At 35.3% G+C, this 15,669-nt stretch overlaps 1 protein-coding gene across 1 annotated transcript in view; it reads left to right on the top strand.

The window, feature by feature from the left end:
* CEP135 (centrosomal protein 135) overlaps window positions 1–8,396 on the top strand; it is a gene marked incomplete at its 3' end in the record, with an annotated part of 51,479 nt that extends 43,083 nt beyond the window's left edge. The window contains exons 20-24 of the mRNA XM_084233375.1: window positions 112–297; window positions 3,204–3,413; window positions 4,246–4,448; window positions 5,327–5,431; window positions 8,297–8,396. Coding sequence (XP_084089501.1) covers window positions 112–297; window positions 3,204–3,413; window positions 4,246–4,448; window positions 5,327–5,431; window positions 8,297–8,396 — 804 coding nt within the window. The remainder of the gene's footprint in view (window positions 1–111; window positions 298–3,203; window positions 3,414–4,245; window positions 4,449–5,326; window positions 5,432–8,296) is intronic.
* Between the last annotated feature and the right edge of the window lie 7,273 nt (window positions 8,397–15,669).

The raw sequence follows: 15,669 nt of genomic DNA, 5'->3' as shown, positions 1-15,669 counted from the left end.
CGTTTATGCTTCCTAAATTAAAACAAAACTACCATTTTGTGTATATGTTTATGGCATGGGTATTTCAGTGAGTGACAATTACTAATTTAGAAACAATTACATTTAAACCAGGAAAAAGAAAATCAAGATTTGTTAGATAAATTTCAGATGCTTCATAATCGTGCTGAAGACTGGGAGGTCAAAGCCCATCAAGCTGAGGGAGAGAGCAGCTCAGTTCGACTGGAACTTCTTTCTATTGACACAGAGAGGAGACACCTACGAGAAAGAGTGGAACTATTAGAAAAAGAAATTCAGGAGGTAATACATTCATTTGTCTTGTGAAGATGATATTTAGAAAACACTCAAAGATACTTGAGGTTTAAGCATTGATAAAATCAATTTTGATGATAATCATTAATTCTAATAATTTGCGTAGAAACTTTTTTTAATTGTGGTAAAGTACATATACCATCAAATTTCAGCCATTTTATGTATGTAGTTCTGTGGTAATTAGTACCTTCATATTGTTAAACAGTCTTTACCACCATCCATCAGAACTTTTTCAGCTTCCTAAATTGAAATTTCGTATCTGTTAAGCACTAACTCTCTATGGTCTCTTCCCCTAATCCCTGGCAACCACCATTCCACTTCCTCTCTTATGAATTTAACTTGCATATATAAATGGAATCATAAAAATTTTTGTCTTTTTTTGTGACAAGTTTATTTCACTTAACCTTAAGTTTCACTCAAGATTCATCTGTGGTGTAGAATGTGTCCAATTTATTTTTTTTTTCTCTAGTTCCCTGTATTTTTGGTGTCATCCAACAAATTGTTGCTAAAGCTTTTCTCTTGACTTTTCTTCTAAGAGTTTTATAAATTTAGCACTTAAGTTTAGTTATTTGGTCCATTTTGAGTTAATTTTTGTCTAAGGTAAAAAGTTCAGTTTCTTTTGCTAGGATTAAAAATAAGCTTTTGTCATAAAGATGGTTTAATAAATACTAAAAGTTTCAGCCTGGTTTCTCCTTGCTGCTCATAATAAAATGTAAAGGAAAGATATACATTGAGGAAGAAAATGCTAAGCAAAAAAGGAAACAGGACTTAATGATTTGAAAAATTTTTAGTCTGTCCAAATAGTATCCTCTGAAGACAGGACCAAGATTGACTAGACAACACCTGGGTGAAAAGACTAGGTATGTGACTCATGAATCCAATCTGTCATCTCAACAAAAACACTGCCATTGTGAACTGAAAGGAACAGAAACAGGCTGAAGTGAAAGAAAGATCTTAAACTTTTGGGATTTTGCTAAATAAAAACCAGGCCACTTTTCTGCCAACATGCATTCTCCATCAAGTTAAAAATAGAATGACTCTGAAGGTGGCTCAGAGACTAGTAGGACTGCTCAAAGGCTGGTGAGGCTGCTTTTTGCCCCACAGACCCGGAGGGCCCACACACACAATGGGATAGGGCTACTGCTTCCTCCATTCCAGAAGACAAGGCTGGCACTATAGCTAAGGGCTAAGAAGGAAGGGCCACCCTCACAGGCCTGGAGAACAGAGCATCATGCCACAGATAATTAGTCTTAGGTCTTGAACACTAATGGAATTTGCCTGCTTGGTTGCAAGCTTACTTTTGACTACCTACCCTTTTACTCCTTCTAGTTTCTCTCTTTCAGAACAGGGTTGCCTATTTTATACTTGTGTTTTGGAACTTGCTTTCTAGTGTCACAGATCTGTGGAGGGGGAGGAGTTTTGCCCTAGATGGACTATACCTTAGTGTCCTACCCATTTCTTATTAGATGATGTTTCTGTAAAACTTTGTACTTAGTGTTAATATTAGAATGTTGGAAGAATGGAGTGAGTGTATTTTGCACATGGGAAGAACATGAATTTGGGAGAGCCAGGGGTAGGTAGAATTATGGCCCCCTAAAATATGTGTTGAAACCCTAACTCCCCAGTAGGTGACCTTATTTAGAAATGGACCCTTTACAGGTGTAATAAGTTAAGATAAGGGTATACACCATAACCCAGTTACTTTATATGACATGAGAAATCTGAACACAAGAAACACAAGGGAAAACAAAAGATGAAGACAAATCAAAGATTAGAATATAAGGTAAAGAATGCCAAGGATTGCCAGCAACTAGCAGAAGCTGGCAGAGTCATGGAACAGATTGTCCCCCAGAAAAAAGCTGTTTGAACTCTGTGGACATCTAAATTTCAGACTTATAATTTTCATATTTGTGAAGGAAAAAATTTCTGTTTTCAGCCCTGCAGTAATTGGCAGTAATTTGTTACAATTTGAGGAAACTAATACACTGTAAGTTTCTCTATTAGGAGTATAATAACTAAAGAAAAAACTAAATGCTTTTCAACTTTCAAGAATTCTCGGGAGTATTAGAAGTATTATTAGTTCTTTTGTTCTTTGTCATTGTCTGTATTCTTATATGGTATATGAAATTGACTTTTATGTATTTATATTTTGTTTCTTATAGGGAAGATTCCAATATTTTTCTGTATACATTTTCTGTATGCATTTTCACAGCACAGTATTAGATTTTTAATGTTGATAATTTCATTAAAGCCTATTAAAATATTATTTTTCAGGTGTGAAATTCTTACCAAATACTAGAAGTGGAGATTATAGTGTTTTGTATTTATCACTCACAATTTAAATTGTGAGAAATTGAAAATGTGGGTTATTCTAGGAAAAATATCTATTCAGTATTTCACACTTTATGTACTATTTCTATTAGGAATTTCATAAAGTTGGGTATTTATTTTTAGGTTAAATTAAATTTGAATATGGTTTCAGATATTTAGTTCTAAAGCAAACTCCACTTTTAAAATACAGAATTTAAAGACAATTTAATGGTAAGTATATGTGTTACATTTTCTTAAAAATGCATTATCATAATAGAATTTATAAAAGAAAAGTTAATATTACTTCAAAGATCCCTCATAATTCATAACACCCTAAAACAATTTCCATCTTTGCATTTCCAAATATATACATGAGGTACTTAATTACCATGATTAATGATTATACAGAATTCATTGTGTTAAGCATTAAATAGGGTCTTTAAATAGCAGACAACTTCCTGAGACTATGTTAATATATTCACAAATCGACTTATATTTATAAAGTGAGTTTGTGGCTACATATTCAAGCCTTTAAAATTGTCAGAATACTTTAACTTTTTACCTATTTATTTTTCTTTTTTCAGCACATAAATGCGCATCATGCTTATGAATCTCAGATCTCATCAATGGCAAAAGCTATATCTACATTAGAAGAACATCTGAGACAACAAGAAGATGAGAAAGCATCAACATTAAGTGATTTGTCATCTCTTAGAGAACTATGCATTAAACTTGACTCAGGCAAAGATATTATGACTCAACAGTTGAATGCCAAAAGCCTTGAGTTGGAGAGGGTAAGATTAAAGATATTGTTTCAGGGCTTTGTTTTATTGAGTCCTACTCTTAACTGTTTTGCTTTATCAGTTACTATCCAATATATTTCTTTCCTTTTGGAGCAGTTATTTTTGACTACAGAATTTTAACAACTAGATTTGACTACTAGATTTCTCTGGCAAACAGCGATGAAATTACATGCTCTCTGGTTTGGAGTAAATGGAGAATACAAGTCCTAGTTATAGAAGAGGAACATAAACTAATGCATTCTTTCTCTGTTTAAAGATAAAATGTAAATGAATTATCAAGCACTATCATTACTTCCTAAGTGAAATATTTTTTCTGATTAAAATCTCATGGCATTTAAATCTTTCTTACTTGTAAAAGTTTCCATCCACAAAGAGAGACATTGCTTTTAAATAACTTAGTATTTGTATTCAAATGTGGGTGTTTTCATTTTGTTAATTTTATACTATCTTTGTGTTCAAGTAGCTGAGAAATACTAATACTGACTTGACTTTGTGGTCAGAGATACATATTTAATAGGCTAGAAGGGCCTCCTTGCTGATAAGGTGGCCACATTTTAGAATTTCAAGTTAATGACCCTCTCTTGACAATATAGTATGAGTGAAAACTATTAGAGGGTTGTGGTAGGTCGTATGGCCAAATAAGCCCTGACTAAAATGGCAAAAATTATTTTGAAAATAAGGTGTTTTTCTTACATTTGAAGTAGTAGCTCAAAATCTTAAGCTGGTCCCCAAAATAGAGCAACTGATGGGCATATAGTTCTGCAGATAATTTTGGAGCATATCTAAACTCATACTGAAGTGATCTACTTTGTTTTTCTTATAGGTTATAGCAGAATTAGAAAATGTAAAATCAGAATCAGACCTGTTAAAAAAACAACTCTTAAGTGAGAGACATACAATTAAAAACCTTGAATCATTGTTGGCTACAAATAGAGATAAAGAATTTCAGTCTCATTTAACCTCCCACGAGAAGGATACAGAAATTCAGCTACTTAAAGAGAAGCTAACCCTTTCAGAAAGCAAATTGTAAGTGTCATAAGTCAACCTACATGAGGAAATAGCTGATCAAAAACAACTTCTTGATTTGTGGAACAGAGGAGGATGGAAATGTGAAGGATGGTACAAAACCAAAATATTTTAACTATATGGCTGCTGCTTTTAGAAATTCAGGGGTTTATTTCAGGAGATACAGAGTATTTGGAGATGTATTGAATATTGGTAGATTTGTATATCTTCACAGAAAGGTGTGGTATTCCTGGAAGTGAATGAGTGAACTTTAAATAAATGCCTCAGTTTTAGGAAGAAAAAAAGATGTTCAGCAAAGGCAAGAGCATTTCAGGATGGGGAATGAGTCTGCTCTCTCTCATTGTGTGGATTAGGAAAAAGACGTCATACATGCTGTGAGGTTTGAGCCTCATAAGTATATTCTTTATCTTTTAGGAGATTGATGATGGTATCTCTTTAGGATGGAGAAATGGGTACATATTTGTTTAAAAAGAGGAGGAAACACAGTAGATAGATAACACAAGTGGAATAATTACCTTTTTTAAGAAGTTAGGAATATTTTTCTGAAGCAGGAGTCAAGAAAGAGCCAATGAAAATACATATTTTCTGATGTTACAATTCATGTCTTGTTCAAATTCGTATCTCTGGCATCACTGCAGTGCCTGCCACATACTATAGGAGCTCAGTAAATGTTAAATAAATGAGATAAATGAAAAAGAAAACTTAGTGTTAGAAGCTCCAAAAGATTTGAAAATTAATATTGAAGTCTTGATCATCTCTTTTATCATCCTTAAGGATCACTTCCACTTGTGTTTATTCATAACAAAAATAAAAATTTGTCACAGTTGACTCTACAACACAGAATATATATTTATTTAATTTTAAATCTGTTTTTCAAGAACTAGCCAAAGCCGGGAAAATACCATGCTTCGGGCTAAAGTGGCACAATTCCAAACTGATCTTGATAGTCTCAAGAGGCAGATTTCAACTGAAAGATACGAACGGTAAGAAAAATTTTTTAATACTGGAATGTGTTTTTATTTATTCCCTGTCCTATTCCAGAAAGGATTTACCGTGGCTTAAAAATAGCATAGTTCTTGGGTCTCCCCGGTGGCGCAGCGGTTGAGCGCTGGGTTGCGAAGCTGTCCGCAGCCTCTGCAGCGCCAGTTCGATCCCCAGCTGCTTCCCAGCCACCGGAGGAGGGTCCTGCATGGCGCGCAGACCTCTCCTACCGCCCACTGCTTCCCTCAGCAATGTACTTCAGTCCTTCTGCCTGCTCTGCTCCCCGCTCTGGCTCTGGTGAATTTTCTCACCCTCCCGCGCTTCTGACTATACCCAGTGCTTGTAGACATAAATAAATAAATAAATCTTAAAAAAAAAAAAAAGCATAGTTCTTTCTAAAAAGACAAGTATTGTAGAGATAATATCCTTACAGTAAATAAAGTATGAAATATATAAGTTTTTTTTTTTTTTTAAAGATTATTTATTTATATAAGCACTGGGTACAGTCAGAAGCGTGGAGGGTGAGAGAATTCACCAGAGCCAGAGCAGGGAGCAGAGCAGGCAGAAGGACCGAGGTACACTGCTGAGGGGAGCAGCGGGCGGTAGGAGAGGTCTGCGCGCCATGTGGGACCCTCCTCCGGTGGCCGGGGAGCAGCCAGGGATCGAACCGGCGCTGCAGAGGCTGCAGTCAGCTTTGCAACCCAGTGCTCAACCGCTGCGCCACTGGGGAGGCCCTATATAGGTGTTTTTAATAGTCTTCAGAGAGAAATTCTTCAGAGAGAATTATTTCAAAGGGTATAGTTAGGAAATCAACAAGTTAGTAAGGATTCTACAGGAGGCTTAATAGGAAAGTCCAAATACAAATCATCATGAAAGTGATGATGATCAAGTGCAGTTAACAATATGTGCCAGATATCATACATGTATCTGATTAATCTTACCAACAACGTATTATTATGTGTATTGTAGGAAACCAAGATCAAACAAATAATTAATTGCAGAGCCAAGATTAAAATCCAGGCGCACACTACCTAATTTTAAAACCTGTGCTCTTAACCACTACAATATATTCCATTCAATTTGATAATTTTCATACTGACTTATATTTTAGTTCCTTTGCTTTATTATGTTGAAAATTATAATCTCCAGGCATTACAAACAGGCATCAGATCTGCCTTTAACAGTTAAAATTGAAAACTATATGTTACTTTTCTTTAGGTGCTCTTTCCTTGTATATTAATACTATTGACACCAACATTATTGAGATTTGATTCTCAAGTAGTGGCCAAATTGCTTGTTAGGTCTTCTTTTTAGCTCTCTTATTCTTATATTTGCAACAAAACTTGAGAGTGATAGGCTTTTTGGAGTATAGGTGGACATTTCCTAGGAAATTTTTTTTCCGTGATTTCAAAGAGAAAACCCAAGGTTGTATCAATCTTGTGAAAGTTATGTTACTTCCTTGTAACTTAAAAGATTAGTTTCTTTTTTTTTTTAAGATTTATTTTATTTATTTATGCATACAAGAACTGAGATGTAGGCTAGAGGTGCAGGGGATGAGAGGATTCACTAGAGACAGAGTAGGGAACAGAACAGGCAGATCTACTGAAATACGCTGCTGAGGGGAGCAGCGGGCGAAGCAGCAGAAGTCAGCAGAGTCACGTGGGTCAGCTCCCTGGCTGGCTGGGGATCAAACTCATGCTGCAGTGGCTGGCGATAGCTTGATAGTGCTGAGACTTAACCCCTTGTACCACCACGGAAGCCCCTAGAACATTAGTTTCTTAATGTGCTAAACTATACATATATAATGACTTCCATATCTTACTGATAACTTAAATTCCCTTCAAATCCTAAAGCAAGCTCTCTATAACGTAGGCCTATAAACTCCTTAACTTCCCCTTTTTCCTAGACCCTCGTTCTCAAAGAAACCTTGAGCCACTTGAGCATGTTGTTCTTACCACTCTTTAAGGAGCCATAAATAGTGTGAATGAATGAAAACTTCATTGGGTAGGGGATGTAGCTAAAAAAGTTCTTGTAGGAATATAATAATGAAGAAATGTTTATGAAACGCCGAACTAGGTAGCAGTCGGATGCAAAAGAACTCAAGGTAGAAAACATCTAGAGATACAAGACCCTGAATACCCTACAGAGGAGATGACAGCACCGTCACCAAGCTTGTGGGGCTGACCCAGATACAGGAAAGGAAAGCATAGCAGAGAATGGATTATTCCCTATATGGCACTTAGGAGTTTAAGATCGGAAAAAGAAGAAAGCTAGATTATTGTGCAAGAAGAGTGGGAAAGGATGGGGCAGAGGAGGTAAATGACCAGCTTTGAAAATCTGTACTCAGAGAACTGATATGTAGTCCTAGGATTTTGAAGAGTCTTTTTTATTACATGATCTTTTAGTTAAATCTGTTATCAATTACTTAAAAATCATAATAGTACTGAGGATTTAAATTTAGTAGAAATATTAATTAATTGAGTAGAGATTGCATTAATTATAATAACAGCACCTTATATTTATATCCTGCTTTTTTTTTTTAAAGATTTATTTTTATTTATATAAGGAAATGGGGTACAGACCAGAGGCGTGGGAGGGTGAGAAGATTCACCAGAGACAGAGTAGGGAGCAGAACAGGCAGATGGACCGAAGACACTGATGAGGGTAGCTGTGGGCGTGACAGGAGAGGTCTGCCGTGCCATGTGGGTAGCCCCCTGGCCAGCTGGAATCAAACCCGTGCTATAGACAGCTTCACAGCGCTGCGCTCAACCTGCTGTGCCACCAGAGAGGCCCTTTTGGGTTTTTTAATAGTGTTTACATATCACCTCTTTACTGATATTTATTTTTGCTTTGATCTTTACTGACAGAGAGCGAGCAATCCAAGAGATGCGTCGGCATGGTCTTCCTACACCACCTCTTAGTTCTACTCTAAGGTCTCCTTTACATTCTCCTGAGCATATGAATTAATACTTATCAGAAAGGTATGTATGTAATAACACAGGCAGATAAAACTAATCTATGGTTATAAAAATTTAGGAAGTAATTTTCTGTGCAGGGAGAGAGCTAGTTACCTTGAAAGGTGGTCAGGAGAACTCTCTAAAATAACAGAATGTTTTATATCTTGGTGCTAATGGCTACATGGGTATAATTAATTGTAAAATCTCATTGAATTGAATAATACAACCTGTGCATTTTATTGTACATAAATTATACCACATTTCCAAAAGAAGACATTCACAACAAAACCTTAAATGGCAATATGAGATTTGATGACGTGCCAGCTTCAAGAATTAAATAACAGATAGTAGGGTGTGAGCATGGACATAGAAACAGGAACACATGCGGCATAATATATTCAGTCTGGCAGAAATGTTAGCTTGTTGAAAAATAATGAGGGAGAAAATAATGGAAAGTAGAATGAAACATATGGAATATATTGAATATATTAGTGATTATAGACTTTATTCCATAAGTCAGGGGAACCTTTGAAGGACATGCTAAGCATAGGATGGGTGCGCTTGAAGGGTTAAAGTGTAGGAACTATGCTGGCAGATTAACTTTACAGCTGTATTTGTGGGTACTGTGGGGAAGGTAGAAACCAGAAACAGGGAAGTAAGGGATATGAACTGAACAGCAGAATCAGTTCAAGGTCAATATAATAATATTGAAAGCTAGGATTATAATTATAAATTATAAATTATAATATACACATAGAAAGTACCCTATCATAAATACCAGCTCAGTGAGTTTTTACAAATTGAACGCACCACTGTAATCTGTACCCACATCAAGAAACAAGACGTCACCCCTCTTGGACTCCCTTATGGTTATGACCTCTTCTCTAAAAATGTAGATTCCTTTTTGTCTATTTTTGGATGTTTTATAAATGATTTCTTTTCCTCAACAGTGCATTTGTGAGATTCATCCATATTGTTCCTCTTCTAGATTGTTTAGTCTTGTCCTGCATAGTATTCCATTATGGGACTTCACTGTTCTGCTATGCATTTCATTAAGTAATTTCTAGTTGAGGTATTCCAAATAAGTTATGATGATCATTCTAGTACCTGATTTTGGTAAACAGATGTGTACATTTCTTTTGGGTATATACATGGGAGTGAAATTGTCAAATCACTGGACATGCATTTCAGTGCACATCAAGTCATTGGACGGGCATGTGTTCAAGCTTGAGCAGATAGAGCAACACAGTTTTCCAAAGGGCTTATAAAGAACTAGGACACATTTGACTGGGGCAGGGTAAGAGGGATGGGTCGATTCTTCGAGATGAGAATAAATGGGAAAGAATTATGAGTCAGAGCCACTGTTTGAAGGTAGTTGACTGAAAAACACTCATTGGCAGAAAATATTAAGTCAATCTTTTTAAAAATTATGTATCTCTGCCTCTTTTAGTAGAAGTATGTAGTAGATAATTAAGTGTTAAGCATTCCCTCCATGACTCAGCAGTCTCATTATGAACATTAGTGCTGTACTTTAGCATGCTGATTTCCCCAGTGTTTATTGGTGTTTGTATGGCCTCCGTTTAAATAGTTCCTGATTGCTGTACTTTTGCTTGTTTGTTGTTTTTTGTTTGATTGATTAAAAATTTATTTTCCACTTTCACTCTGAGGTCTTCTTCTCAGTGCTGGCTGCAATCACTGTGTCTTCACACCTTTTAAACTGCTGCATTAATTTGAATGTGATTAGATGGAGGTTCAGCTTCTCATTATAAAGCCTTGTAACAGTTGTGACACATTTTCTCATGCTTGACTCGTAGCTGCATTTAGTTCAGGTATTGGAAAACTAGGGTCATGGGCCAAACCTACCCTGCTGCATATTTTTGCAAATTAAGCTTTACTGGAGCATAGCTACACTTGTTTGTCTATGTATTATCTGAGACTGCTTTTCTGCAGTGGTAGAATTCAGTAGTTGTCACAGAGAACTGTGGCCTGCAAATCTAAAATATTTACTAATTGGCTCATCGTACATGTAACTTCTGGAAAAATAAAAACTTATTTGAAAAAGCAAATAATTTCTTAGTTTTATGAATATAGGCTTGACCTTGTAGACCCCCCTAAAGGGCTTTGGGGAGTCCTAGGGATCCCCAGACTATAATTTAGGTACCACTAATATAGTCAGTTTCACAATCTCTAAAGCTGTAGTAAATTAAAAAATCTTTTTTAATTGAGATAGAATATATATAACATGAACGTTGACATCTTAACTATTTTTAAGTGTATACCTTATATAGATCAAATTCACAGCATTATATAACCATCAGCAACCACCATTTCCACAAGTTTTCTTCACCCCATACAGAAACTCTGTGCGCATTACACATTAACTCTTCGCAGCCCTGATCTACCCCTTCTCCAGCCCTGGTAACTTCTCGTTTACTTTTCTGTCTATGAATTTGCCTTTTCTAGATTTTCATATGAATGAAATCATACATATTTGTCTTTTTTTGTCTGGCTTATTTTACTTAGAGAAATGTTTTTAAGGTTCATCATGTTGTAGTATGTATTAGAACTTCATTCCTTTTTTATGCCTGATGATATTCCATTGTATGTATATACCACATTTTGTATATTCATTTTGTAAGTTGATGGACAGTTGGGTTGCTGCTATGAACATGGATGTGTAAATAAAAATCACTTATAATCCTACAACTCAGAAAAGATATCAGATAGCATTTGGTGTATTTCCTTCTCATATTTAATTGATAATGGGCACATACATACTTGTATATACAATTCTAATAGTGCTCATACTCAAAGTAACTTTTATCCTGTCTTTCGTTTGTTGGGATTTTTCCCTTTAATATTGTCATAAGCATTTATTCTTGTTATTAAAAGTTTTTTCAAAAATGTCATTTAAAAATAGTGATCTAATGGTTTGTCGTATTAGATCACTATTTCTGAGACTACCAGAGGGGAGGGAAACGGGGGAGAGCAAAGTGAGGATGCACAGTCGACTAGGATAGAAGATTATAGGTGTCTTCATGGTGGTTGTGGTGTGCTAACAATACGGCAGGGGACATATAGCTTGTTACTCTTTTTTTTTTTTTTTAAAGATTTATTTATTTATTATTTATACATGCACTGGGTACAGTCAGAAGCGTGGGAGGGTGAGAGAATTCACCAGAGCCAGAGCGGGGAGCAGAGCAGGCAGAAGGACCGAAGTACACTGCTGAGGGGAGCAGCAAGCGGCAGGAAAGGTCTGCACGCCATATGGGACCCTCCTCCGGTGGCCTGGGAGCAGCCGGGGATCGAACCGGTGCTGCAGAGGCTGCGGGCAGCTTCGCAACCCAGCGCTCAACCGCAGCGCCACCGGGGAGGCCCTAGCTTGTTACTCTTTTTCCCCTTATATTTTACAGTAGTGTTGGCAGCATATCTGATAATTTCTTCTGTAGCATGTCTTCCTAGGTACAGAAAAATCTTTTTTTTTTTTCATTGTTTCCATTGTGAAATTTTTCATATTTGAATTTGTGTATGGTTTAATTGGTAAACATATCAAAATCAAAATATTTGGCTATCCATAATATGCTATTTTTCAGACTCAGACAAGCCTGAATATTGTATTGTCCATTCTTCTATGTGATTTTTCTCAATTAGCATACTATATTATTCCATTCTTTTCACTTTAATTCATTTAGTTCTCATGTACTTTGATGTACTTTGGTCGTTTGAGGGGACTATGTCTTCGAAGTATAAAGCAGTACTTAACTATTAAATAGAACTTGACTGTGGGTAAAGGTTTTATTAGAGATTGTAATTTCAGTTAGTAAAACACTACTGCATTTCAGGTTTTTTGTGAACACATTGAGTGATTTTGTTTATCATTTTTCTCTTAATTCACCTTTCTTCGCCCTTTTTCAGAATGATGGTTTTTCAGTCGTTGGCTGTGTGGATTTTTAAAAGGACAGAACAGTAATGAAATAATTCAAGTACTTGTTCCTGAAAATCATGAACATTGACACAAATTCTACCTCTGTCAACTTTTATTTAAATCAGTGAATATTTATGTAAAAAATTTTGGTTTTAAAGAGCTATATATATGTATATATGTGACAAACAAAATATGCATTAATATTGCTAACTGATATTATATCTTTGTTTTTATTATTCCTGACTTACTCCTCGAAGTGTGTTTACACTGTGAATTGACACAATGTATTGTTCACATTATGCTTTAGTTTTCTTTTTCTTAATGAGCCATAATATGTATGTGTAAATATTCTTACAGTACTTGTTTTTTACATGTATTTAGTTTTCATACCTATGTTTATAACCCATATCCTTAATACATTAACAGGAATTATCAATTTGGATACTATGCTGTCATGCTTACGTTTTTCTTGTTAGTCTAAAATTAATTTTTTACCAGTTTGCTATCACTGAGGGGAATATATTTAAGTCAGTCTTACATTCAAAAAGAGCTTTACAAAATAATGGCTACCACATGTAATTTATTGTCAAGTAAGAGAACTGTAATGGGAAAGATACATTTATATATTACATAAAATATTTTGGCTGTCACATGGACTGTTTTCATAATACAAGTTCTATAAAATTTATAATTTTGTGGAAAAAAAGAACAGAAATTTGGGACATTTTTTCAATAAATAAAATTTCTGAGTGTATTAATCTAAAATTTCAGAATATGAAAGTATATAGGTTAAATATAGTAAAACATTTTGTTAAAATTCAAATACATATTCAGTATCAGTTTTTTGCTTCGTAAAGCTGTATGTTGTAATTTATCAGTCTTCCAGAACAGTATGTAAGCACTAAACTATGACATCTAAAATAGAAAACAACTTTTTATAATTAATTTTCAAACTTGTCATTTTGAAGATTTTAGGCATATGTATTAATGAAAGAATAAAAGTACAAAATAGAATGTCACCTACAAAGACTAATCGTGTTTGAACTGAACACAGGTGAAAATCCTATTCTTAATAGATTTCATTATGATTGAAAAAGAATTTAAAAACTGACTAAAGAAATTGGAAGACCAATTATTCAGAATACATTTTGTTTCCCCCTGTGGTTTTATAAAGTAGTATATTTGGATGTGTGTGTGTGTGTGTGTGTGTGTGTGTAGTGTATACATACATATTGGGGGGACAGTGCTCTTTTTCTAAAACTAATATGCCTTATATTTCAGGTATGCCCTTTGAATAATTCAAGGTGTATTTGGGTATGATGTGACTTACTGTTCACCACCTTTGTAATTTAATGTATTACACTTCCTATGTGTGAATTCATGTATTATAGCGAAGTACAAGAGAATGGGGCTATTTGCAATGTCATGTGGAAAATCTTTCAATAAATATTTGTAAATAAATTTAAAAATATTTGTTCCCACCTTTTCCCCCAAAGTAACTGCAAGTCATTTTGATACTGTTTTCAGTCTTTCCTATAATTAAAAAATTTATAGCTCACCATAGTTGTTATTTTCATAACCATGATACTACAATTTTTAAAATCAGTTTTATCATAAAATTCTGAATGTTCTCATTTTGATAGATGTCTTTAATTTTTTTAAATAATTTTAAATTGTGGGGCTTGATACAGATTTTCCAATAAACTTTCCAGTTAATTTATCTTCTTTTTCTTACAAATTGTTTTTAAAATAATTGTAATAGTATACTTAATTCTACAATTAAGTAAAAATTTACTCAAATCAAGATTTATAGTGGAAAGATAGGAGAAATCACTGAACTTAGATACTAAACACTTTTTTTAAAAAACTGACATCTATTTATTTCCATTTAGCTCAAAAATATAAGGAAATCAAAGTTTGTGATCTGTCTACAAAATCCAAGTTTTTCTCACTTGCAGATGCACTTTGTTGACATTAATTATCATTAACTGTTCCACCTGTTGTCCCAGTTGCTGCAGTTTACCACACGTCTGAACTCAACCCCTCTCCCCAACTCTTAGAAGATTTTAGTTCCTGATTTACATGACTGTCACCAACCTTTGCATTTCAGTATCTGCTTGGACCAGTGGTTATTGACCAGGCACACACATTGGCATTATCTGGACAATTTAATTGAAAAAAATTGATGTCTGAATGCTACAGCAGTCCAAATGAGAACCTCTAGGAGTGAGGTGTGGGCATTATCTTTTTTTAGATACTCTATTATAATGTGTTGCCAGTGTTTTAAAATACTAATTTAGAAACTGACCCACCAAATGGATTTCATGACCTAGAACTCAACCTATAGTTTGAAAACAAGAAAGATCTTGTCATTACGTCCAAAAATCCGAACTGCTAGCTTCCCACTCATCCCTCTTTCTAGAACTCTAATTATTAAATCTATTGCAGTAGCCTTTGACTCTACTAGGATCTCCAAACAATGTATTCTTTCACCTATCCCTTTGTAATTTCATCACTCTCACTTTTCTCTTTATCTGGCATAGATGTTTCCTGGCATGTACCCTTTATTCTCTTGTCCCTCTGAACTTAGAATTCAAGCTACTCCAACCACCCTGCATCTGTATCTAAGCAGCTGAATATGGCTGGAGAGAAAACCACCATGTCCATTTTACTTTACATTTATAGCCCTGAAAATCTAGGGCTTGCAGCATTGTGTGACAATTCCTATCCTTGACCTCTCCCCAGGTACTTCACACCTTCTCTTGACTGAGACCTTCTAATCCCTCCTCACTGTTTCTTTTTACACTGAGAAAATGGTGACAGTAAGAACTCTCACCATCCAAATCTATTAACATCAGATCTATGTCTATAATTTCCTTCCCTCCTATTATAACATGACTATCTCTGACCTCTAGCCATTCCATCTAGTTGTGACCAGTTATCTCCTCAACTATTCAAAATACTCCTGTAATTCACGCTACATTTCTGAATCATTTTTACTATTGACTTGGTTCTAGTTTTATGCATACCTCCCATTTTTGGCTCCCTGTATTGCAAAAATTTCTCTAAAAGTCATCTATGCTACCCATTTCATCCCCCACCTTCCAGCCCTTTCCTCCTTAAACCACAGTTATGGGCCTCCCTGGTGGCGCAGTGGTTAAAGACAGCGCTATCAAGCTATCCCCAGCCATTGCAGCACTAGTTCAATCCCCGGCGGGTCAGGGAGCAACCCACATGGCACAGCAGACCTCTCCTGCCTCGCCTGCTGCTCCCCTCAGCAGTGTATTTCAGTCTGCCTGTTCTGTTCCCCACTATGTCTCTGGTGAATCCTCTTGCCCCTCACAACTCTGGCCTGTAC

This window comes from Talpa europaea (genome assembly GCF_964194135.1).
Source record: "Talpa europaea genome assembly, chromosome: 5".
NCBI classification, from domain to species: Eukaryota; Metazoa; Chordata; class Mammalia; order Eulipotyphla; family Talpidae; genus Talpa; species Talpa europaea.
The sequence above is the reverse complement of the archived record's forward strand: the minus strand, read 5'-3'. Positions and strand labels throughout refer to the sequence as shown.